We start from the raw sequence: 25,405 nt of genomic DNA, 5'->3' as shown, positions 1-25,405 counted from the left end.
CAAACTTATGTTTTCTAGTAAAGTAAACCTTCACAAAGAGCCTGAAAATGTATCAGCTGTAGTTTAATTAATGATAATAATATAAATCTACAATCCTACAATAATGTTTCTGCCCCGATAATTATTTAAAAATCTATTCTTTGAACTTATTATATAGGAGAGCCCACAAATACAAATACGAACCTGAAAGTGGGAATAATATATTTAATCATTAAGATTGAAGTACCATTATTTAAACAGGGTTAGTAATCAGCAAAAGGCACCAAGTAACTAAATTAACAGCAAATATATTATTTCTAAATGTAATCATTGTCTACATGGATATTGCTATTTGAGTTCTTGTTTTTTTAATTGGTTGATGTTGTTTTGTGTCACTCAATCAGTGGACTAGACCAGTGGTTCCCAACATAAGGGTCCAGACCCCCACTTAGGGTCGGCAGAGCATCACAGGAGATACGAAAACTTGAAACCTCAGTATTTCTATAAAGGAAAACTAAATTAAATGTTATTTTTAAGGTTTAGGTTATTATTTAAGAATTAAATAAGGGCACATTTCACTCAGAGCCTTCACTGTATGATTAATGGCCTCGAAGAAAACAGTGAATTTGTCCAAAAAAAAAAAAAGCCACCAATTAAGTATTTTTTAAATTATACTGACAGTAAAAACATTTGCATTAAAGACACGTGAGGTTTGGAGATAATTAGACTGATTTTGGTCATCATGAACTTTAAGGGATGAACAGTATTTCATTAAATACTATATACTTAATATTGTTTTTAAAGGAGCAGCCAGAGACAGCGGATGAGAGGCAGTAGTCATGTCCATTTACTGTTGTTGCATACATGTCGATACAAACAGGGAAACAAAACTGAGGATGAACAAAGAAAAAAAAAAACAACTACATAATTCTCTTTCCTTCACCCGAGTTATCATACAGACAAAAAACAAATCAAATAAGCAGCTGCACTTTTTGTTTAAACATTAGATACAATTATTAGCTTTTTCTACACCCAGCTTCAATGTTACTTACGTTGGCACGTTGAAACACAAAATTCAAAAAATAAAATAATGAAAAGCTGATGAAATCCTGCTTCTGGTTCACGACGTTAAAATAAAATCTCTCACTCTCGGACGTCGGCAACAGAAACTAAAAGGAGAAACTCAGTAAAAAAAGCTCCAGATGAGCTCTGAGTTCAGATGTTGAGTTGATTTTAACGACTGGTGCGCTGCGTCGACCTCGTTTTTATCCACAGATTGGCTCCGAACAGAGTGTGACGGATCAATAAATTATCTAAAATCCCACAAAAAGACCAAAAACCAACAATGAATGTATCAAAGGCTGAGATATCCTCTTCCTTAGAGCCACAGGGCAACTACTTAAAACAACTATTAAATTAATCACCGACTATTTTGATAATAAAAATGGCCTGAAACAGTTAATCTAAAAGGAGAATGTTTAAATTATCTGATTTCAGGCTGCAACTAACGATTATTGATGAATCTGTTGATCATTTTCTCCATTAATCAATTTGTTGTTTGGGTCAGACATCATTGATCACCGTTTCAGTGACGAGACGTCCTTAAATATCTTGTTTGGTCTAAACCCCAAAGATATTCACTTTACTATTTACTAAATATTCACATGTGAGAAGCTGAAATCAGAAAATTTTGACTTTTTTTTTCTGAATAAAAATAAAAATTAATTGAATATCAAAATAGTTGGCGATTAATTTCATAGGTTTATAAATAATTGATTAAATGACCAACCATTGAAGCTCTACTGTCAACATTTAACATAAGACATTTGGGTTGTAGTTGTAGACGAGGTTAAAATTGATGCAGCAAGTTATCCTGAGTTAGTTCTAACTACACTTCCCATAATGCAACTTCTTCCAATTAGATCGTCCCTGCCTGGTTAAAAACCTTTCTGTTTTTACAGGATGTGTAGTTCTAGTAAAGGTGGACTTATATATATTTGTGAGGTGTTTTTAAAGACTTCCATCTTCAGTAGGAACAAACAGACAAATCACTGGTTTTGGTCTTTTCATGGAATAATACAAAATTGGAACAACAGACTTGTTTGACGCAGAAGAGCTTAAAAACTCTTCAAAATAATGAACGAACAAAGTCGTGAATAATTGCACAGATGACGTCTTATCTTGGATTTAAAGTAGTTCACAATGTATAATTTCTATAGTACCGTATCATGATCCACACTTTATTTAATAAAGAAGCTGCAGCTGTCACACACGGTCATTGTTTTTATAATTACAGTCAACAGTAAAGCCAGATTTAATAATCATAGAGTCTAGACACATTACGCTCCTGGAACATGAGAAGAATAAATCCGAAATTCGAGTTTCGAGTTATCTTCTCTTCCCTTTTTTTAAACTTTAGACCTGCAGCTGGTTTTTGGGGGCTTTAGCGTCGAGGATCCGACCGTTTGGCGTCCTGAGCAACACGAGGGCGAACACACCTTCCCAGTTTCCACCAGACTGACAGAAGAGTCTGAAACTTAAAACAAAAAAAAACATACAAGCGTGCAGACCCAACAAATCCAATACCAAATAAGAACAAAACAAAAAAAAGACACTCTACATGTTTTTTAGAAAAAAATTACAACAGAAATTAAAACTAGTAGAAATGTTTCTCTTTCTCAGATTGAGCTAATCATCAGTGTACATTAACAGTACTTATGGCAGCGAGCGAGGGGAGGAGACAACTTGTTATATTAACTACAGGGCAGTTACAGGTAGCACTTCACCTTTAGCCTTGATCCAGTGTAGAAACTCCGTCCTGTTTAAACCACAGTGAACTGTTGTAGTGACGCAGTACTGTACGAGTACTGCGTGTATGCTTTGTTATTGAGCAGTTTGTTATTGGTTGAAAACAGAGGGATTAAACCAAAGGAAGTGTTACCCTGTTCTGCCTCTTCCACAGTTCGGACTGCAGGGCGGTCTCTCACAGAAACAACCTCTGGCTTCTCTCTCACACACACACACACACACACACATACCACCGCCTTGTTTTGTAACAGCAGTAAACATCTGGAAGACATCTAAGCGTCTAAATCGGTTATCACTACCGCTACAGACGGGGTAAATATCCAGATGTGGCGTCTCTACCTGCTGCTGTTTCTTCTTACATGTAAGGACAGTGGGGTCGTTTTAAATAAGCTAAAGGTTGTTTGTCGGACAAGACCAAGTTCATGGAATTTCTCCCTCTCCTCCTCCTCTTCTTTCTCTTCCCTGGTTGGGTTTGGGGCCGCTGGCGTGCGGTGGTGGCGGTGGCGGTCGGAGCCTCCCCGCGAGGATCCCGGAGGCCGTCACACCGTGCAGCATCTGTTCTGGAAGAGCTGATCGACCACCGAGGAGTCGGCCAGCGTGGAGATGTCGCCCAGGTCTCGTTCGTCACAGGCGATTTTGCGGAGCACCCGTCGCATGATCTTACCTGCGGAGAGCGACAGACGCAGGTGTTTAAGGAAGAGGGTCAAAAATCAAGGAAGTGAAAGCTAATTTTAATATTAAACAGATGTATTCCCAGTTGTTCCCTTTTAGAGCAGTGGTTCCCAACATGGGGTTGCAAGGCCTTCTTGATTTTAAGGGATGTAAGAAAACTTAAAAATATACACTTTAGGCCAATATATCAGCTTTTCATTCAAAAATAAATGAATTTGTTTACTTGGATATAATGTTTGTTAAAATAAATACATAATACAGACAGAATTGTATAAAAAGTTCCTAAAATCATCAGAAAACTCGAAATAATCTGCTTAAATGAATCAAAATCTCTTGTTTTGCACAAAATGTTCTGTGCTTTTAATATCCAGAAAATATGTCACATAGTCAGTTTGTCAGTTTACTCTATGATAGAAAAGGAGTCCCTTCAGGAAAAAGGTTGGGAACCACAGATCTAGAGGGTAGCATCACTTTATTTTCTCTGGAAAACTGGAAATAACTATAACTAATATATAAAATATAACTAATATACTGTCAATGACCAGTACAAACTGGGGCCAGGATCAATAAATAGTATAACTCTCACTCGCCGAACATCACTGAGTCCCATGTTCAGTTCAGACTTCACCCTTCCCCTTTTAAAGCTTTATATATTTGTGCCATACATTCCAGAGTAAAGAACTTTACCAGATCGGGTCTTGGGGAGTCCTGGAGCCTCCTGGATGTAGTCTGGCGTTGCGATGGCACCGATCTTCTCCCGCACTGTGAAGACAAATCACATCAGAATCTGAAGTCTCACTGAAAACCTGGTTTTATTAAAAAGGTTACGCAGAAGTTAAACTGTCTTAAAATAAACATATCTCAGACACAACTACGTGAACGTTATTAGAATCTGTTGTATCTGTGCAGCAGGATTAGATTTAGGTTTAAATCTCCTTTTTCTTTATCCCTAAATAGTACTAAGGCTTCAGTGGAGACTTTTCAGGAGCTCTTCCTCCCTGACAAAAACACAATTCTACAAAAAAAACACGAGTTGTCAAAGATTAAAAGTCAAACACTTTTTCCCAGAGCCGCGTTTAACCAACCTTGTTTTCTGAGCTCCGCCTCCAGCGCGCGGTTGTACGTCACTCCGTCAGTGAGAGTGACGAAGCAGTAGAGACTCTCTCCTTTCACAGGATGAGGTCTGCCCACCACAGCAGCCTCGGCAACGACCTCGTGCTCCACCAGAGCCGACTCCACCTCCGCCGTACTCAGTAAGTGACCTGGAGGGAAAAGGGAGGGAAGGAGGGCGGTTAACGGACCGTCGAACGTAAATCTTACAAATTTATGATGGAGAGAAATCATCAGGAACAGAGTTTATCTTAACAGACAAGAAGAAAACTTTCTTTTCGTTCTCTGAGAAGCTATTTGATCCATTTTTGGTTTCTGTACATTTGATGTCAAATTGTTACTTTAAACATCAGTAAAATAACACACAGGTTTGATCCTCAGATAATCTCAGCTGTCAGTCTTACCTGAGACATTCAGCATGTCGTCTATCCTCCCTGTTATCCAATAATAGCCATCCTTGTCTCTACGGCAACCTGTCATAATCAAGAAGATCGGAGTAAAGTTTAAATAAATGTTTCCAGCTTCCAACACAATGTAGCAATAAAGTGGTTTAAAACTTAAGAGTAAAAGATAATCCGTGAGATAATATAAAATAATATGAGAGAGGATTAGAGCAAGAAACTGAAGAGGTAGGTTATAGATAAAAGACAATTTAAAATATAAAAAACCCTCAAATAAAAAGCAGATTCTCATATATTCCACCGAGTGTTTGCTCTCACCGTCTCCCGTCACGTAGTATCCAGGGAACTTCTTGAAGTACGTGGTTTCAAACCTCTGCTGGTTTCCGTACACCGTCCTCATCACGCCGGGCCACGGCTGCTTGAACACCTGATCGAAGGCAGAGTCGACGGAGAGTGAAACACAGATTCAGATCCTTTCAAGATAAATAATAATAATAATAATAATAATAATAATAATAATAATAATAATCCTAACCAGGTATCCTTCACTTGGACCCTCCAGCTCCTCTCCTGACTCATTCAAGATGGCCGGCACCACGCCAAAGAAGGGGAACGTCTGGAGGACAGAAAAAAACAGACGTTTAACTTCTTCACTGTATATTTTATTTATTTATTATAATATTAAAATCAGATTTTGAATGAAGGTTTGACATTAATCTAGGAATAAATCTACCAAGTTGAATCTCATCTACAATGAAATACCAAACTTATTATATCTTGCGTTGGCTTGTTGCCCCACAGTCAGGTCTTTATTTTTTAATATTGTCCTCTTTAATAAACATTCATGTACTCACAGCAGACCCCGGTTTCATGGGTGTGGCTGCAGGTAGAGGAGTCAACACATGTCCACCCTGAAAGACCCCAAAACATCCAGTTAGAAATGATTTTGTTTTTATCCCACAGGGTGTGAGTAACCTGTGTCTCCAGCAGGTGGCAGCACAGTCAGCAATCACTGCTGAGTGAGGGAGTTAAAAACAGTAAATGGAGGATAAATTACACATTTTTATGTCAATGTTTTCTTTTAAAACATGTAGATTGTAGGGAGTGCTGTCCTTTGTTGTCTATGAGGAAGTTAAATCATCTCTAACACAATATGAACATTCAGAAGCTCCTCAGTGGATGTCAGAATAACTATAATATACTTTATTAACTTACAGTTTCCGTCTGCCAGAAGGTGTCGACAATAGGACATCTCTTCTCTCCAACCACATTGTAGTACCACTGCCAAGCCTCGGGGTTGATGGGCTCTCCCACCGTCCCCAAAACCTTCAGAGACTCTCGTTTATACCTGCAGAGAGAAAACAGGTTAGAGGAGTTAATGATTCACCACAGAAACCAGTACAGCTGCCACACTGCGTGCACCAGTGAGACCCAGATCATCACTTTCCTGTTGGGTTTCTAGGTCAAACTATGTTGGTTTAACATGTTTTTTTTGCTGGAAATGCACATTTATGTTTTATTTCCTGAATGAAAACATGATAAGCGTCACCGGAAGTCAACGTTTGACGCTCAGAAACGACTCACTTCTGCACCGGCTCGCTGCCGTACTTCATCAGCAGCCTGATGGCGGTTGGAGCCGTGTAGAACTTGGTCACCTGATATTTGTCCACAATCTCCCACATACGACTCACATCTGGGTAGGTAGGCAGGCCCTCAAACTGAAACATACAAACAGTGAATATAAACATAAAATCAATAGAAAAAAGTGGAACGAGAGATTTTAACGTCACATTTCAGGCTTACGTACCAATCAATCTATCTTCTGCCTGAACAATAATTACATGTTCATGAATTCCAATAAAGCTAACAATCATTTGGTTTATAAAATAGTCTGAAAATTGTGAAAAATGTCTCCTAAAAGCCAAATGTGACATCTTCAAATGTCTAGTCAAACTGTCCAAAACCTAAATAAATAAAAAAAAATTACAGTGAAAAGCAGCAAATACTAAACCAGAGCAGGTTTGTCCACTGATTAATCAATAAATCTACTTTTTGTTTAAGCTCTAATTCAAACTAATACAAACTTGCAGAAAGGTCAGACTGAAGCTTTACAAATTAGAGGAGACAACAGGTAGTCAAGTAAATGTGTAAATCATGTAAATTATTATTATTTTGATGAAAAATGTCCAATCATAAGTAGTTAATATTCTAAAGATCTTAGAAAAAAGGGAAATTCAAAAGATTAACACTAGAAATAGTGTTTTTCTAGCTGGTTATGCTTATTATATGTTCTATACAGAATACTATAGAACTAAATATAAATATAAATAATAGGACGGAAGGATTTTAATGACTGGATTAGCTGCAGACCGTAATGGACACCACCTGCGATCACAATAGATCGACCATCAGCCAAGTTGTTTCAAGACTGTAAAAAACAGGAAGTTGAGTTAACTGTTTGACCCCCTCTGCCTGTACGCACCAAGACACTGGTGGCCCCGTTAGCCAGCGGGCCGTAGGTGATGTAGGAGTGCCCGGTGATCCAGCCGATGTCGGCCGTGCACCAGTAGACGTCATCGGGCTGGTAGTCGAACACCAGTTTGAAGGTGACGGCGGTGTAGAGCATGTAGCCGCTGACCGTGTGAAGAACTCCCTGCAGACGAGACAATGTTTTAACAGCGAGCAACACTTCGGAAACGCCCTCGGGGGGGATTTTAGGATGGGTGAACACAACGTCGCACAGCCGTGCCCGGTGAAGTTTCAGGGTAAAAGCTATCACAAGTGGGACAAGAGCGAAGCAGGATGTGGTCGATGCTTCAGTGAGCACATCCTGGACTCATGTTACCAGTTTTATCTGCAGATGCCTTGAGTTGATTCATTGATTTTTTTTTTTGATAAATGTATCAGTGGTTTAGTCTATACAATGTCAACCAAAATATATTTACATTTTCTCTTCTGTTTAATGATATAAAACAGGAAAGAAAGGAGCAAATCCTCATAATAAAGAAGCCGCTTTAACATTTTAACTTGTTAACGGCGTGATATCGTGTTGGACAATTCATCAATTAATTATCTGAGTGCTCTTTTACAACTTCAACCAGCTTACCGCCCTACTTAAATATGTACAAATCACAGGTTGAATAGTTAATTATGTAAAAAAAAGATGCACATTTGTGTGTGTTTACGCTACCTTTGGTTTGCCGGTTGAGCCGCTGGTGTAGAGGATGAAGAGCGGATCTTCAGACTCGCACCACTCTGGTTCACACTCGTCTGAAGCTCCATGAACCAGAGTGTGCCAACACAAGTCCACGTCGGGGTTCCACGGGACCTGGTGTCAAACACACACAAAAAGGGACACATGCACACAAACAGACAGGACGAATGAACACACAAATTCCCCTCGTTATCTATAAAATCATTGAGTTTTTAGTCAGGGATTTAAACAACAAAATGTCTCTACGATCTAAAAACGCACAACGAAAGTGAAAGAAAGTTAGTTTGACAAACATGACTCGCAAACCAGCTCAAAGTGAGAGCAAACGAGAGAAAGACATATGAAAACTGTGGATCTGAATGAATAAAAGCAACAAAGAGTTAGAAAACTTACAGACAATGTCACTTATTACCTGTGTGTCAATCAGAGCTGGGTCACCTACAGTGGGATGTAAAATGTACTTATAGTTTAAGGACTAATGGGGGTATTTTTTATCTTGTTGACTCACAGAAAGAGATCAAGAGAAAGATAAGATGTAGACAATCATAAAAATAAATCTACAAGATGTTTCTAAAAGTGTCTCACTTTGTCTCCTGAGTGACGGATGAACAGTTTCGGGGGGTTTTGGGATCAATCTGACTTCATGTGTCAAAAACAATCAATCAGTCCCAGAAACAGTAAACAGACCCAGATCTGACGTCCACTCAACATCTTTCACACACACACACACAGAGAGAGATTCATCTCCAATAACGCTGTTAAAGAGGGATCCATACAGAGCCGACTAATGAGCATCGTGTTAAAGACGATGGCAGAGGCCTTGTGTTTTCAATACACGCTCAGATGTTTCTCATTATTTTAACTGAGCGCAAATCGAAAAGGGGGACGATTGATTAGTTACAGTGGAGGAAGAGGAACGATGGATGGATGTCACACCGGCAGATGTTATGGCTTCCAGATATGAGAGAGAGAAAACACAAGGCTCCACCTCTGGTCCCTGAGACAAAGTCTTTACTTATATACAGCTGGGAAAGAATCAGGGGTCTGTTTGTATCCGGGCAAAACACAAGAGATAAAAGCTCTATTTCAAAATTTTACAGTTTCCTATTTAGATGTAAACCCATTAATAAAAACTCAATAAGAGGATATTAAAAATAATCAATGTGTATCATAATATGGTAAATATATGCAAAAAATACATTAAATAATGAGAGAAAAATGATTTTCAGTGCAATGAAATTTGTTCAGAATCATTAATTTGGACAGTTTTGTAAAACAACATCACCGAGATATTAATTATTAACCATTAACAGGATATATAAAATCTGATCTAACAATTCGTAAGCTCTTAGGGGGCTACTGAGTATATTTTTTCATATCACCCAGAACTTTTATTGATTTACAGGTAAAACTAGAAATATAGTGACTTAAAGTGACTTTTTAAAATGTTTAAATCATAAAAGCTGATTCATGTAAACTAAAACAAAAAATCAACAACAGACCCCTGATTGTTTCTGACTGGTGGGGTTTAGGTAAAAAGAGAGAAGTGTTAAAAGTTACATTAGTAAGAAATAAAAACAACCGTCAGAGACAGCGGCTCATTTCCGTGTACTAAATATAACAGTGCTCAACTCCGCCCAGAGTGAAGTCGAAGGTAAAAACAGTGTACAACATAAAAGAGTGTTAGTTTACACGTTTACAGAGAATTTACATTTTATTCCAATGAATTCAGACAGAAAACATCTGAGAACACAAGAAACACTTTGTTTTATTTACTTTTTATCTAAATTTTGGTCTTAATTTCGATTATATTTCATATTGAATCTAATCAATTATGATATTTAATGATAGTCAATCTGAAATGTCGTTTTTAAAGCAGACATGATGAAATAAAATCATGTTTTACGTCCTAATTTTACTAATTGTGTCTGTTAAGTACAATAATACAAAGGAATTATATTTTATATTATGTTAAATATATATATTTTATATATCAAATTTAAGTTAATTTGTTAACTTTAATTTCTCATGTACCCAGATGTAACCTGTCATATCAATGGAATAACAAATTGCTGTTGCTGGGTAAAAACAATAAATCAACACTTAATAGTTCATTAAATTGTAATATTTTAATAGATAAAATAAAAGGCGACAGTAAACTACAAATAAAAAGGACCTAAAAATGAACTAGAGTAAGAATCTTTCTTCTTACGTTGTTTATTCTTTTTACCTTTTTTACAGCAGCAATGTGAAAATTCTGCTTGTGAGTGAAATTCCCTTTTAAAAAGCAAAAACAAACGGGGGTGTTACGGTGGGTTTTAGTGGAGGGAGGAAGGGTATGAAAATACCTGCGGAACAGGACGTGTTTTCTTTACTCTCCCTGCCTGTTTCTCCTGCTGGACGGGAGTGAAGACGAGGAAGAGGAAGAGGAAGGAGGAGGAAGGAGAAGTTAATAAGGGGAGAGTGGTTATTTAAAAAAAAAAAAAAAAAACTAAAGAACACAAAGTTAAAAGAAAACAGGATTCCCAACGTCACCTCAAGTTGACACTGACAGAAGTTTAAAGAGCTTTATAAGATGGATTTGGTAAATAAATAAAAATAGAAATGTAGATGCTACGGGGCCAGTTTCACAGAAAAAGATCCACAGATGTAACAGCTTAATAAGGAATATAATATTATTTAAAGGATAACATTGGCTTTACTTTATATTTGTCTTATTGTCAATAAAACCCATTAAATACCAAAACCAGATTTCCTGTCTTTGGCCCTCAGCTCGAGGCTCGATTGGTTCCTACTCACCTCATCAATATATGGTTTAATCTCCTCACTGTGGTTTTTAAATCAAACAATCTGGAGTTAATACTGCGTTTTATTTTGTAGTATTTCCGGCTGCAGGATAAACTACAGTGTGTGTGTGTGTGTGTCTGTGTGTGTGTGTTTGTGGTAATGAAGGAACACTCAGTGTGGCTCACTGATGTGTTTTAAAAGAGGTTTTGGATGAATGGAGCTCTGTGGCACAGAGGGAAGAGGATATTTCAGGTTTCGGAGAACGGTGTTATTGGTAACTTTAGTTCGTGCAGCCCTTCCAAACCTGCACATCAAGCTGGCTGATCCTGTCAGGAAAGTTTCATCTACCTGTTCATGACGATCATGTAGCAGAGCAGAGGAAACTAAATCTCTTCCTCCAGGCGATTAAAGCTATAATATGTAACATTTCTGCATTAAAATGTCTCTAAACTCCAGACCTAATGTGTACTTATAATCTCAAATGTTTCCAACAATGTTCAAACGCAGAGAAATATGATTTTATTGCATTTTATTCAGGTAACTGGTACCTTACTCCAGTCGCCTCTCAGGCTTTGGTTGTACTTTTTATCCAGACACATTTTTACTCAACACTTTTTAACTTTTTGTCATTTTTAACTCTATATTTGAAGGATTTTAGTCACTGAATGTCACACTGTGTATGTTTGCTTACGTGCATCCCAGAAAAGTCCAGCTTGAGTTGAACACTCATTGACAATAAGAAAAATACAGAATATCTCCACTCTTTCCTTTAAGCTACGCAGGAGTGTTGAATTAGTATTATTTACATGTTAAACTAGTAAAACTGACCCCACTGTATTTTATCTGACAAACATGGGAGAAGCAAATTAAAGCTTTCTTTGGGAGAACAGCAACTTAAATTAACTTCAAAAAGGATGATGCATGATTTAATGATAGAGAATAAATAGGAGGAGATTGAACTAATGTCTCAACCGCAGGTCGCAGTTCTTCTGGAACGGCCCAGTTTGGGATTTTAGTCCATCATTTACCTGAAGGTCGGGACAGGAACGTTTGGCCGGAGGAGAGTGAGAGCCCAGAGGAGTCTCTTCTGCTTCTTTGGACAAGTGCTTCAGCATTATACACCTTTTTACTGGGAAACCCCTGCACAGAGACAGAGACAAAGACCTGGTGAGCATAACATCGTGTGGTTGTCTCACTGCTCCGTTTGCTTTCTGGATCTCCTCTTTGAGTCTTAATGAAGTAACTTTTCATCTCGCTGCCCCTGTTTTGTTTCACAGAGCATTAGTGAAGTGAGGTGATGCACTGGAATACTGCCATGATTTACTTATATAAGCCAAATGGTTTTCCTCGCATGTTGCTACTGAACCATCCATCTATCCTCATCCAAACCCTGTTCAGTTGTGCAGGAGGGAAACTAAAAGGCTGTGCAGATGCATCATGTGTGGAGAAGTTATCTAATTCTTTTACAGAACAGGAACTGTAACCATTTGCCTTTTGGTTTTATCTGGAATGCAAAACGGTGTTTAGACGAGTGTCAAATGTTTTTCCTGGTGGCTTGTTCCTCACTAATATACAAGCACCATGTGTGTGTTTGTAATTACAACTTACTTGACTCTGCATTTGTGTGTGTGTGTGTGTGTGTGTGTGTGTGTGTGTGTGTGTGTGTGTGTGTGTGTGTGTGTGTGGACAGCTTACTTGTCTCTGCATTTCTGCAGTGCTTCGTCAGCTAAGAACTTCAGGTTGATCAGCTTATCTCCTCGATAGAACCCATCTGAACGAGAGAGAGAGAGAGAGAGAGAGAGAGAGAGAGAGAGAGAGAGAGAGAGAGAGAGAGAGAGAGAAAGAGAGAATAAGTAAAATACGAGCAGACTAACATTAGCATTCCCAGAGATGAAAGTGATTCTTTTATCAAACATTTTATCATCTTAAATTATCAGTCTCACATCTGATAAGTACAGTACGGTAAGAGAGGTTTTGCTGTAATTATTTTGTAGGGTTAGGGTTAGGTTGTACTGACTGACCTTCAGTCTCCCACCTATTCTTTAACCCTCAATCTGTCTTTGCAGTCACTTCCAGCCTTGTTACATCCCTCTTTTTCTGCTGCCTGTATTCTGTCAGCATTACACTTTAAACTGCACTTTAAAAAGGGCATTAATCTTTACTGAAAGGAGCAAGAAGTCAGTTTTGTTTTGGCTGATACATTAGCTGGAAGGGGCTGAGAAAGAAGAGAAAGATGACCCAATATCCACTCACAATGTGTTCAACTTATTGTTCCTAGACTTGGATGTTTTACAAAGCAGAGTTTAACAATGTGTAAAACAAGGTGACCTAATATAAAACTAGTCTGATGAAACCTTTTGGCACATAAACTGAAAGTGGACTTTTTACTATTCTGTGAAAAAAACATCAAACGCAAATTATTATTTAAAGCAGAGCAGTTACATTTCTTTTATTAATTGAGAACAAGTCTCTGGATGTGAAACAGTTTAATGAGTCGCTGAGATAGTTTACAAAACTTTATGTACGTCAGTAAAACTCAATGAGACCCAGTGGAAATATTATCTCTGTTCCACCGCTCATGATCTCGTTACTCTCTTTACGACGTAATAAAACTCCACAAGTACGCTGACAGTCAAGATGAAAGAGCCCCCCCTGAGCTAAAGACTCTGTGATCCGCTTACAGGACTTCTATGAATGAGAAAAATGTGTGTGCGTGGGCTCCAACCACAGGCCATTATTCCAGTGGATTAGCAGGTTAATATCCCCAGACTCTAATCCAGCTAATAAGACTTTGATTACTGGTCACAGCTCAGCAGCTCGTACCGAGGAGCCAGAAGGAGGTTTCAGTTCTGCTGAGGTGTCTTTGGAGCAAGACATTAAACCACTGGGACGTTGGCATGGACGTCACTGTAAATGAGAATTGGTTCTCAACTGACTTATCTGGTTAAATGAAGGTAAAATCAATAGAAAATACAGTAAATATAGTGTATGTATTGGCTGTTTGGGGCCTAATCAACATTGACTGTATAAACAGTGCAGTAGTTAAATTCCTGTAAATGTGAAAACTCATCCCACTTATTTTTTAATAATCTTTTAAACTTTTCCAGGAGTTTCTCTTGACAGTTCAGGACAACCATTGGTCACTAACATCATATAATTTATCGGTCGGCCTAGCATTGACTTTAACTCCAGTTTAATGGCACCTTTTTTAACGATGAAGTGTCTCAAGTTCACTGCGACGCAGAAAAGATCACTGCGAGTCCGTTCCAGCTAGTGAACAGCTAGATAGACTGAAGTAGCCGAAAGGAAAAGGAAGCATTAAAAACATCCGTTCTGCTTCATGTCTGGTTAAACCCACTCGGAAGTGTCGTACTGCGCAGCTACTGACTATCGAGGTTCAAACTAAATATGAACCTCTGTTTATGGAGGCGATCGGAGTGAGGATATTTGGTCATTTTAATCCATTTCCAGGTGTTTCCATAATTTCCAGGACGCGTGAAAACCCTGCAGAGGTCAGAATCAGACACGGAGCAGCCGATTTGGAGCTGGTACAGTTTCAGTGTCTGCAGGTATTAATCGTAGTCGTTTGTTACTCAGAATGTCTTCAGAATATTCTTGTAGGAAACCTGTAGATTTGTTTTTCATAAAAATCTGAAACCCACCTGCTGTGACGAGCAGCGAGCACTGGGAGTCCAGGATCCTCTCACACAGAGACTCCGCAGAGAAACCTGCAAACTGGAAACAGCAGCACACACACAGTATTAACATCTCCCTCATAACTCAACCATGTACTTGTATTATTGTTCCTTCCTTTATTCAGCCGTGCGTCTCAAACTCACCACTATGGAGTGAACAGCTCCGATACGGACACAAGCCAACATAGCTACCACCAGCTCCACCACCATGGGCATGTAAATGGACACACGGTCACCCTTCTTCACTCCTGCAGACAGAAACAAAACACGAGATTCATCAGGTAGATGAAGGGAAAGACGCAGATGAGCATATCTATATTATAGATCAGGTAGTTAACGTACCCTGGGACTTCAGGACGTTGGCAAACTGACAGACCCTCTGCAGCAGCTCTCTGTAAGTCACTGTCAGCTCATCACCAGGCTCATTGCCTTCCCTAAAACAGACAATAAACATATACAGAAACACATATTAACAAACAACATCAGATTTTTAAATTGATTTGATTGGTTTCTCAACATTTGTGAAATAAGGAAATGTACAACAACAACATCATGAATATTTCAATTTCAGTTTGTCCAACACTCAACAAAAATATTCAATTTACTATCATTTTATTTATTAAACAGATACAAATACTGATTTTAGAGAGGTAAAATTAACAGATTACTGATATGGTGGCTGATTCACTGACTATTTGAGCTGGAACTGCACTGAGGTACTCAGGAGGTTGCTTTCTAACTTTATTAAAGTATATTTAAAGTTATATTATTATTATAACCATCCAAAAAAAATTGCCAAATATATGAAATAAAGAAAGTAATTCCTTATTGAAATAGCTGCAAATTAATTTCTTGTCGATCAACTTATCCATTAATTGAGGGACGATGTGTTAAAATCTCCTTCAAAACAGATATTTTAATTCTGTGCCTATGATGCATATATTTATAAATGAATGTGTAATCAAAAGCTACTATTCCAGCATAGAAAAAGAAGTGCACACACACACAGCAAAGACTCAGCCCATCTTTACCCCCAGGGAGACCGAGCAGGTTGATCGACCTTTCAACACAAGTTTCTCAAACTCAACACAAAACATCTCAAATTGGTAGAATTTCATCCCCGTTGCGAAACTCGACTCATCTCAACTTTCCCCTTTTTCACAACAGTATCATCCTGGGCGTTTAAGGAACAGCCCGCTTGCAAAAGTCTCTCTCACACACACACTCTCACACTCACACACACACAGTATAGGAGTAAGACTTTGAGATTAATAACACTGTCTCAGGAGCAGATAGAGAAACAAATGAGTTGTGGCAGCTCTGCCTCTCCAGATTATTAAATTACAGCCATTTTGGTCGTCTAGCTCGTCTCTGAAAACTGTGACTGACAGTCAGTGATGAGGAGGAACGCTGAGGAAGGCCGGAGACTCAGAGGCTGTAACCCAATTCTGTACTTCAAAATATTTCATCAAAAATATATAAAACTCTGCTATTAAACCCCTGTGATTGAATATATATATATATATTTTTAAAAGGTACAGATTTAGTGATATTATAAACACTAGACAGCCCGAATCCTCTCCTGCTACTTTATAATACCAACTGAGGAATACAATTTAACTGGTTCAAAGAGTTGAGTATATTTGTTTTAGTGTTTCTTGATTAATAGTCTTAAAAAAGTGTATAAAAGTAGTAAAAACTGCAGCCAAGAGCCCAAGGTGACGCCTTCAAATGTCCTGTTTTGTCTGAACACCAGTTCAAAACTAAAAAAATATAAAATTTAATAGAAGAAAATCTCCACGTTTGAAAAAAAGGCAGGATACAGGAAACGCTCCCTTCATAAAGACTTAAACAGATAATCAAGTTAACTCTACGAACTGAGTTAGTATACAAGAAATAACCGTTCTTGTACCATTTTGTAATGATGGGAAATGATGTAATAAATGCACCAACGCACGTCAGCTTTGTAATTACACTACGGACTAAACTCAGATGTATTTACAAAGATTGAATGATTTGTTTTACAGTTTTCTTTCGTTTTCCACCATCTGCAATTCATTTTAACTTCTTTATTGCAGCTTTTGAGTCGCTCCTCTATTTCAACGTGGGACCTTGTGGGATTATAAATATCATACGCGCTATGGAACTGGGGCAGAACCAAGGTTTAAGTGCACCTGAGGGAATGATAAAGCGTTGAGATGGAAGATGGATGACCAACAATAAGTAAGAGGCAGGGAGTCAATAAAAAGAGAGAAAGAGTATGAGAGTACAAAGCAAAAAGGGGGACAACAAAGAGTGCAAATATTAGAGCATGAGTAAAAAGTATAAGATCTATATAACTATATTAGATATACGTCAACCTAACAGCAAACAGCAACAGATGAACACAAGATAACAAATCTCACAAGCAGCAAAAATCTACAAAATACAAGTTTCAACATGTCCTCAACCTTCTCCAGAATTAACTGACATATACTGTGTTTCATTTGCATGTTTATCTACAGTAAAGACATGTTTTTACACAAAAAGTTATTACACTGAAATATATGGAGAGAAAAGCTGTACAGATTATAGCAGAGTAAAGCAAGTATAAAGTATAAATAATAAAGGGGGGGAGGCTCGTTTGTGACACATTTGACAATAAAACTTTTGTCTTTTAATAAGCAGTAAAATCATCATCAGATAAGTCAGGTTTAGTCAAATGTGTGTGTTTTCTCTCTCCTATTTTGCCTAACTGGTTGTGGCTGATGAACTGGAAAACATACAGATACAGTGTACACTATTGACACACAGAGTTTCTGGATCATTTTTGAGCTCTAGTGTAAGAAATCTCCACTCACTGCTGCTGAAACAGAGATATTTTGCAATCTTTTGTTTTTGTTGAAGTGCATTTAGTTTCGTGCTGAAAGCCAGAGCAAGGCGAGGCTGGTGTGTGTGTGTGTGTTGTTGGTAGGAGGGGAGCTTGCATAGCTGAAAGGTCTCTGTGACCCACTTGGCACTGGCAGCTGATGGGAGTTGCATTCACAGAATCACTGAGACTATGATGGAGCTCTGACCTTGATTATCATTTCAAACATGACATGTGAGCTGCCGTGTATGTGTTCACAGTCAGGTCTACTTTACTTTATATCCAGTCTGGCTTAGAGCCCGTATGGATTTATTTAGACGGATACTGATTTTAGAGAGGGAAAATTCACGGATTACAGATATGGCAGCTGATTTAGTGACTAATTGAGCTAGAACTGCACTGAGGTACTCAGCACCGGTTGATATCTAACTTTATTAAAGAATATTTAAGTTTCTTTTATTATTTGGAGAGTGACAGCTTGAAGAGAGACAGGAAACTGGGGAGAGAGGGAAAGACATGCAGCAAAGGGCCGCAGGTTGGAATCAAACCTAAATAGCTATCAGTACTGGCACCCACACGCCGGGAGGGGCTGGGTCCTCGCTGCAACGACCATGGGTTCGACTCTTTGCCATGTGTCTCTCATTATTTCCTGTCACTCCCCAAAAAACAATACAGATAACTCTGTGACAGGCCAGCGATATCCAGTCTGGCTCGAGTCCTGTGTGGAAACATTTGGGCCGTCAGGAATAAATGACAGTGAAGTGACGTGACGGGAGCCACGAATGAGCATGCAGGCTGATCTGAAGCCAAAACAAGTTCGCCAGAGTAGACAAAGCAGGTTCACTGTGCCAATATTTATTGTTATTGTTAGTGTTTCTACACATTTCTCTACATACATCATGAGAGCGTACTCATCTCAGACATAATACACACCTCATATTTATATACTGTATGTGTGTTTTTTGGTGGAAGAAGTTGAGTTATATTACATAATATAAATTTCCCATCATCAGGCAATAATGCCTCAACCCGATAATTATTGTCTGTCCCTAATGAATCTGAGTGTTTCATTTTGGTGTTTAATTATTGTTCTGTTACTGATTATAACACATGTCTGCATGCTGAACACAAACACTACAATGAAGGTCATTGGACATGTTTCTTTGCCCAGTTACCCAATCTGGAAATGTTAATGACAACAGCACACGCACACACACACACCCCTATAAATACACAACAGTAAGACCCATTTTCAACACTGGGGGGTTTAAATGTCAGGGAGATACAAACACTTACTGTTCTGTATGAGGACGTTAAAGCAGCATGTTAGAAGATCGAACTAAAGTAGTTTATTGCAATAATAAGTGAAAGAGAGACAACAACAGTAGAAGAGATTTTTATTTTTATCTCAGCCAAGACGAACTCTACGACTGATATTGTTCACAGTCACTTACTGAACGTCCTCTAAGCTTCAGTCAAACTGTATTTTACAGTCAAACTCACTTCTGGTCATAAACTGACTCCTCTAGAGTTCAATAGGGGAACTTATAATAAATAATAATAAGATAATAACCAGTCAGGAAGGTCTGACTGATCCAGTAATGACCTTTTTCCTAAAGGGACCCTTTCTCTATCATTGAGTAAACCGACTAAATATCATATTATATTCAATGCATAACAACAATAACAGCACACAACAACTGTTGAACTGTACAATGAACCCAAATAGTGAACACAATAACTGCAGGAAGTTTGCGTAAAACGAGTGTTGCATCATAGAGGAGTTTTTGCTGATATTTTTAGTAACGTTTTATTCAATTCTGTCTCTAATATATCTTTTTTTTTTTTTTTTTTTTTAAACAATCATATAGTATTAAAAGGCTTTTTTAATGGACATATTCAGTGTTTTCTTCTACCGGACCCTTGGTCATTGTTCTATTACATCTTTGTTGTGGCTGTTTAGCACAGAGTGAATGCTCTGTGAATATAGTTTGTTTTCAGGTCTTAAAAGTTAAGAGGGGTGTTAAGTTCTTATACACCTTAAAATCAAGGAGGCCTTAGTAACTGTTAGGGATACGATTAGACAGCATTTGATCAAATCTGAATCCTTTTCAATCAACATACAACAATATATAATAAATATTTCAAATGTGAATATATGCTTATTTACTTCGTAGTAAGTTAACTATCTTTGGGTTTGAAGACAACACCTTGGATTCAAGGGAACTGTGCTGAACATTTTTGACAAATAACAGATTGATAGAGCAAATAATTTACCAATAATTAAAATAAACATTAGTTCCAAACTTTTACTAAGCTTTTCAGATACTGTTCAGAGATTTTCCTGCAGATTAAAGTCATCTCAGCCGTATCCGAAACCACAGCGAGGGACGCGCTTTCTGCTACCGCTTCTATATTCAATCACACGTTTCCACTTCCATCCTCTCCCTGGGTAACCCTGCTTTTAAAAGCTCTGTGGAGTCTAACTGAATTCCTCTCTGTGGCTTCATCACTCATAAAAGGACACATCAGTCACCGGAGGCAAGAGACGCAGCGAGAGAGGAAAGAGGCCAAAAGAGGCAGAGAGGCTCGAGAGGAGGAAGAAAGGGAGATGATGCGATGAAGCGATGCTGCAGACAGAAGACAATCATAAAAAGAAAGTCGGCCCAGAGAAAGAGATGCAGCAGTGAAATAGAAGAATATGAGAAGCCATGCGTCCATTAAGAGAAAATAACACGAGCGTGATGCTGCAGTGGACAGTGAGTGAAAATAAACTGCTTACATCAGTTAGTTCAGCCTACAGAACAACCACAGACAGCAACTATCTGTCCTCACTGCACCTCCTCGAGCTGCTTCAGGCTGTCTGGAAAACGTATAAATACAAAGACGGTGGCTGTAAGACCTCAATTACAGCTGACACACACAATGCTCACTGGTTCCCTCACTCACTGTGATTAATCTGGGTGGCTGGCTTTTAGAAATGATGAGTAGTGGTCACTGCCTGTACTCCCGAAGTCTATGGCATGCAGCGAGGGGAAAGCAGCTGAAACACACGTAGGCGAGATGGTGCAAGATCTCTACTACACTGTGTGTTAAATGTGCACAAAGTATAAAAATCTCTACTTACTTACTTATGTACTTCAAAATACTCAAGTATCTTCATATTCTGCTACTTAAGCTTCTTTTTACAACTTTTTACTCCACTACATTTATTTTATAACTTTAGTAACTTAACGGATAAAAAAATAAATCAACAAAGAAATAATGATCTACTATTATAGGTTTAGATTTATTAAGATACTGTCTTTAAATCATTATATATATATATATATATATATATAAATATAAAATATATATAAAAGGTACAGTCCAGCTTCTAACATGTAAATATTTTCAGCTTTTCTCTGTTTTCTTTTGAAATATTATTTTATTTATAAGTTCAGGTTGGACAAAAGAAGCAATTTAAAAACGTCATATTGGGTTCTTGGAAGGTCCGGCTGGCAATACTTTGATTTTGATAAACTTTTAAAATAATTACCGTAAACAATTTCAATTCAATTTACACCATTATAGATTAAAGAAAAGCAGCACATTGGAGAAGCTGCCATCCAACAATAAACCAATTATCAAAGTAATCACAGATGATTGTTATTGACTAATTGATTAATCGTCTAGTTGTTGCAGCTCTAATGTGAATACTGTGTGTGAATGTGAGTGTTGGTGGTTGCATTCCTCAGTATAAGAGAAAGGGTGTTTAAAAGAGGGTCGCTGATGTATTTAAAGCCTCCTCCTGTCTCCAGCTGGTGTGTGTGTGTGTGTGTGTGTGTGTGTGTGTAGGGCTCTTTGTGAGGGGGTCGCCTCTCTGAACACAATAAGAGGTTTGAATACCAACCGATTGAATGAATGGAGCTGCAGTCATCCTCCCTCCTTTGTCTTCCTCACATACTTCTCATTATTCCTTCTTTTCTTTCCATCTCTCACTCTTTTTCTGTCTCACTCTTTACACTCTGCTCAGCTTGGTTGTCCATGTAAATGTTAATATAGATTGCAGGTAAAACAACGCAAACGCTGGACTACAACTTCCCTCACAATAAGTTACAAACTGAAGATTAAAAGATTAATCCCAAGTGAGTGTATTAATAAAAAAGAGCCTCAAAACAAATGTGAGTATAAATAAAACCTCTGATATTAGTTTAAACAGTCAACATGAGAGATTTGCAAACACATAAATGGCGACACGAATGTGTTAATATTTGCTGTGTGAAACAAAAACACATCCTCAAATGCACCGGAAATGGTTGGACATATAGTTGTGTTTATTTTTGGAAGTAATAGCCACTGCCCTTATTAGCAATATGACTTAAAATATATCCCTCTTGTTAACCTGCCATCCTCCCTCGCCATCCCCTAGAATCAAGGTCCTAAATAGGTGGATGGACCCAAACTCGGGCCTATAACCTATAACATCTTTAGCAGACTTTTTTTTTGTTGTTTTTAAAGATATTTTTAGGCTATTTATGACTTTATCTTTGATAGAACAGGTGAAGATAGACAGGTAAGGAGGGAGAGAGAGAGAACATGCAACAAAGGGTCGCACCCAGGGCACTGCAGCGAGGACCACCTCTACCAGGTGAGCTACCGTACGCTGTAAGATAGATGAGAATAAAAGATCTGCCACAAGAATGTGTAAAACAATGCAGGTTACCCCAGAAAGCTATGGACTGTCAGTATACTCTCACAGCTGTAAGTTACAGTGAGTTTTTAAAACCACTGTTAGTGCTCGTGGTTTTATAGGCGGGACCCTGCTTTGTTTGCTTTAGTGCACACACACACACACACACACAGACACACACAGAAGAGGTGACGCAGGTGGCGATACACTCGACCTACAGGTGGAAAGTCAACATGGATGAAAACTAAACAATGCAGGTTTCAAAGTTTACACACACAAAAAGAAAAAGCTTTGCAAAAGAAACAAATTCAACACGTTTGTTAAGACCTCAAAAGGTCAGAATGTAAAGACTTCACAAAGAAACTCTTTAAACATCTTGAGCTGATGGAAACAGATATTGGTGGTTTTCTTACAGATTCTTTTTAGGATTTAGAGCTTTTTTTTTGCTTTTATTTTGATAGGACAAGAAGAAGAGAGAGAGAGGGGGTATAACACGCTGCAAAGGCCCGCAGGTTGGACTCAAACTCACGGCTGCTGCTACAAGGACTCAGCTCTACCAGATGAGCTCCCAAACACTGATATTGTAATTGTAGACGTGGAACCAAATGAAGGAAGTGAGAGCGAAACATGGGCAAATGTATCAAAATCATCAGTCACACAAACACAGCTTCATAACCACACGCTCACTCTCCAACCACACACACACACACACACACACACACACACACACACACACACACACACACTTACCAGTAGAAGGCAACTTTATCGCCGAGCTTCCTCTCGTGGACGTTGCGGTCGAGGAGGTTGTAGCAGATGTTGGTGGAGGCTCCTTCCATACACTTGACGAATATTTCTCCTTTGGTCACGTCGAAGTTGTAGTCGAGGAACTGACCCGAGTGTTTGGTCTTCCAGAAGAAATCTTTGGCGACGTCGCCCCAGAACTCTGCAGGAGAGGAGGACAAAAGTCTGATGAAACAATGAATAAGTTCATAAATCACATAAAAAAAAAAAAAAAACAGTCATTTTCTGGATTTTATGAGTTTAAAATGTTGCAGCGACTGATTGAACAAGAGCTGTTAGATGATGTGTTTGAGGATTGCCACTTTAAATGAAAAGGAAAATTACCAGCAGAGCTCATAAACTCTGAATAAAAAACATTTTAAATGAACTCAGCTTAAAACGAAACTTAATTTAACTGCCAACGTTGTGATTTCACAATAAGTTGCAACTCAAGTTGGTTAATCATCTTCTTGCTGTACTTTTATTAGTCTGTTCATCATTAACTTACTGTAAGTCATAATAACCTGACATCTCCATACTAATTACCACATCATGATACAACACTGGTGGATATAATAAATGTTATTAAACTGCAGGAGGAACTTTCTGGTTACACTACAGACTACAGAGCAGCTTCTTCACTTCACCCTCCACACCCGACCATAAATATGTTTATTTTAATGCCCTCTTATTATTTATTCATTCATTTGTGTGTGTGTGTGGCATAACGGCACAACCAGAATAATAAATAAAATGAACCTTGTACCCTGAGAGTTACATTACTCTGGCCGACACACTTCACAAGGAAATGACCTGTTTGTTTAACAATAGCTGCACACAGACAGCGTTTCTCTCTCTCTCTCCTCTCCTGCCTGGTGAGTTTAGTACAGGCACGCACCCAAACGCCACAATAAGTGCTTCCTTAATACTGGAATCACAAAATAACCTGTTCAGTGCAGACTGTCTGCAGGTTAAGATAGAAGCACTGTGCTGGTTGGTCATTGGTGTTATTGATTAATGTTCCAATTGTGTTCCTGAATAATTGTCTATAAAATCCTGAAAGATAAATGAGTTTACTGAAATGTAAGACGAGGAAAAGCAGGAAAAACTCACATTTAAAGAAGCTTTAAAAACAACTTGAACAATTTATTTAGAGCTTTAAATCAACTAATTTGCTTATTTTAATGATCAATAATCTGCCAATTACTTCTGTAATGAATCAATTAATCATTTTGTCCCTAAAATGTCTAAAAATAGTGAAAAATCTCCCAAAGATAGATTTCAGACGTGGTGAATAAAAGAATCAAACCTGCAAATGTTTTATGACTAAAACAATTAATTGATTATCAAATAACAGTAAATTCTCTGTCCATCTACTAATCAACTAATCAACTAATCGTTTAATCTCCAGCAGGTTGCACTTGACTTGAGTTATTTAACATTAATTTAATATTAATCGACTTATATCCGGTTATAAAAAATGTAACTTTTCCATATATATTTTAAAAAAAACAGACAAAAATTATTAAAATAATTCTGCGAGCAGGAAAAATAAATCCAGAATGTTTCCAAAACGTAGATTTTATCTCATTTGAATTTCTTAAAGAGTTCGCAGCAGCTTCACTGTGTGTCTGTCCACTCTGATGGTCGCAGCAGCTTCACTGTCGCTTCTAAATGAAATGCATTGACATTTATTAAAAAGGAGTCAGGAGCTGCCTGTAAACTGTAAAGAAAGGGAGGTGAGGTGAGGGGGGGCGCTTACCATCGGGGTTGTCTATGGACTTTAAGTACAGCTCTTTATATTTCTCGAAGCTGGGGACGTGAGCCTCCTTCTTCATCTCTTCACACCCGAGGAAGACGTCTTCCTTCGGCGCTTGGTCAGGAATCATCTCTCTGAAACTTCAGAGACGCTCTCTCGCAGATGATCGATATCGGCTCTGCAGGGACGGACAGAAAAGACGCTGCACAGACACAGACACCTCCTCTTCCTCCTCTTCCTCCTCCTCCTCCTCCTCCTCCTCCTCTTCCTCCTCTTCCTCCTCAGCTGCAACAATGAAGCGATGCAGATGCAGGCTAGGTGCTAGTTTGTGTGCTAGCAGCAAAGTTCATTCAGACTTCCTCGTTCTTCCGGATGTGTGTGTGTGTGTGTGTGTGTGTGTGTGTGTGTCCCTGCTAAGCTAACAGGCTAAAAAGCTCGAGATTGCACCCGCGCGCCGAGACGAGGCCCCGCCCCCCCCTTTTTCCTGCGCGCGCCGTGCTGCCGTTTTTATATTATCGTGTTATTCGTCGGATTTAAAGTGTTTCCTTCGAGTGAAGTCTCATGCTGTCCGGGAGGAGGAAGAGGAGGAAGAGGAGGACTGTTTGTGTGCCAGCGGTGACAGTTGCTGCTTCTTCTTCGTCTTCTTCGTCTTCTTCTTCTTCAGACCTTTTTTTTTT

General features: G+C 38.5%; 1 protein-coding gene and 1 long non-coding RNA gene across 4 annotated transcripts; one reads left to right on the top strand and one right to left on the bottom strand.

Moving 5' to 3' along the window:
* Positions 1 to 803: 803 nt before the first annotated feature.
* acss2 (acyl-CoA synthetase short chain family member 2) lies at positions 804 to 25,405 on the bottom strand. Of its 3 annotated transcripts, none has more exons than XM_051425564.1 (19): positions 24,732 to 25,405; positions 22,937 to 23,132; positions 15,009 to 15,100; positions 14,811 to 14,914; positions 14,634 to 14,706; positions 12,667 to 12,742; positions 12,000 to 12,111; positions 10,533 to 10,580; positions 8,161 to 8,298; positions 7,453 to 7,623; positions 6,555 to 6,688; positions 6,186 to 6,318; positions 5,825 to 5,881; positions 5,506 to 5,586; positions 5,289 to 5,397; positions 4,974 to 5,042; positions 4,545 to 4,721; positions 4,147 to 4,221; positions 804 to 3,451 (listed from the first exon to the last, which is right to left on the bottom strand). In XM_051425564.1, the coding sequence occupies exons 1-19, from the start codon at positions 24,856 to 24,858 to the stop codon at positions 3,327 to 3,329; spliced, it is 2,097 nt and encodes a 698-aa protein (XP_051281524.1). In that variant the 5' UTR covers positions 24,859 to 25,405; the 3' UTR covers positions 804 to 3,326. The 3 variants fall into 3 exon arrangements, with proteins under 3 accessions (XP_051281524.1, XP_051281525.1, XP_051281527.1); XM_051425565.1 differs by having other exon boundaries at positions 10,533 to 10,577; XM_051425567.1 differs by lacking the exon at positions 10,533 to 10,580.
* Positions 16,641 to 23,107, top strand: LOC127377565 (uncharacterized). The gene is made up of 2 exons (XR_007887708.1): positions 16,641 to 16,889; positions 22,648 to 23,107. It is a non-coding gene; the product is annotated as an uncharacterized LOC127377565 (long non-coding RNA).

This window comes from Dicentrarchus labrax, unplaced genomic scaffold (assembly GCF_905237075.1).
Source record: "Dicentrarchus labrax unplaced genomic scaffold, dlabrax2021, whole genome shotgun sequence".
NCBI lineage: Eukaryota > Metazoa > Chordata > Actinopteri > Moronidae > Dicentrarchus > Dicentrarchus labrax.
Note: the sequence above shows the minus strand (reverse complement) of the source record. Positions and strands in the feature narration are given on the sequence as shown.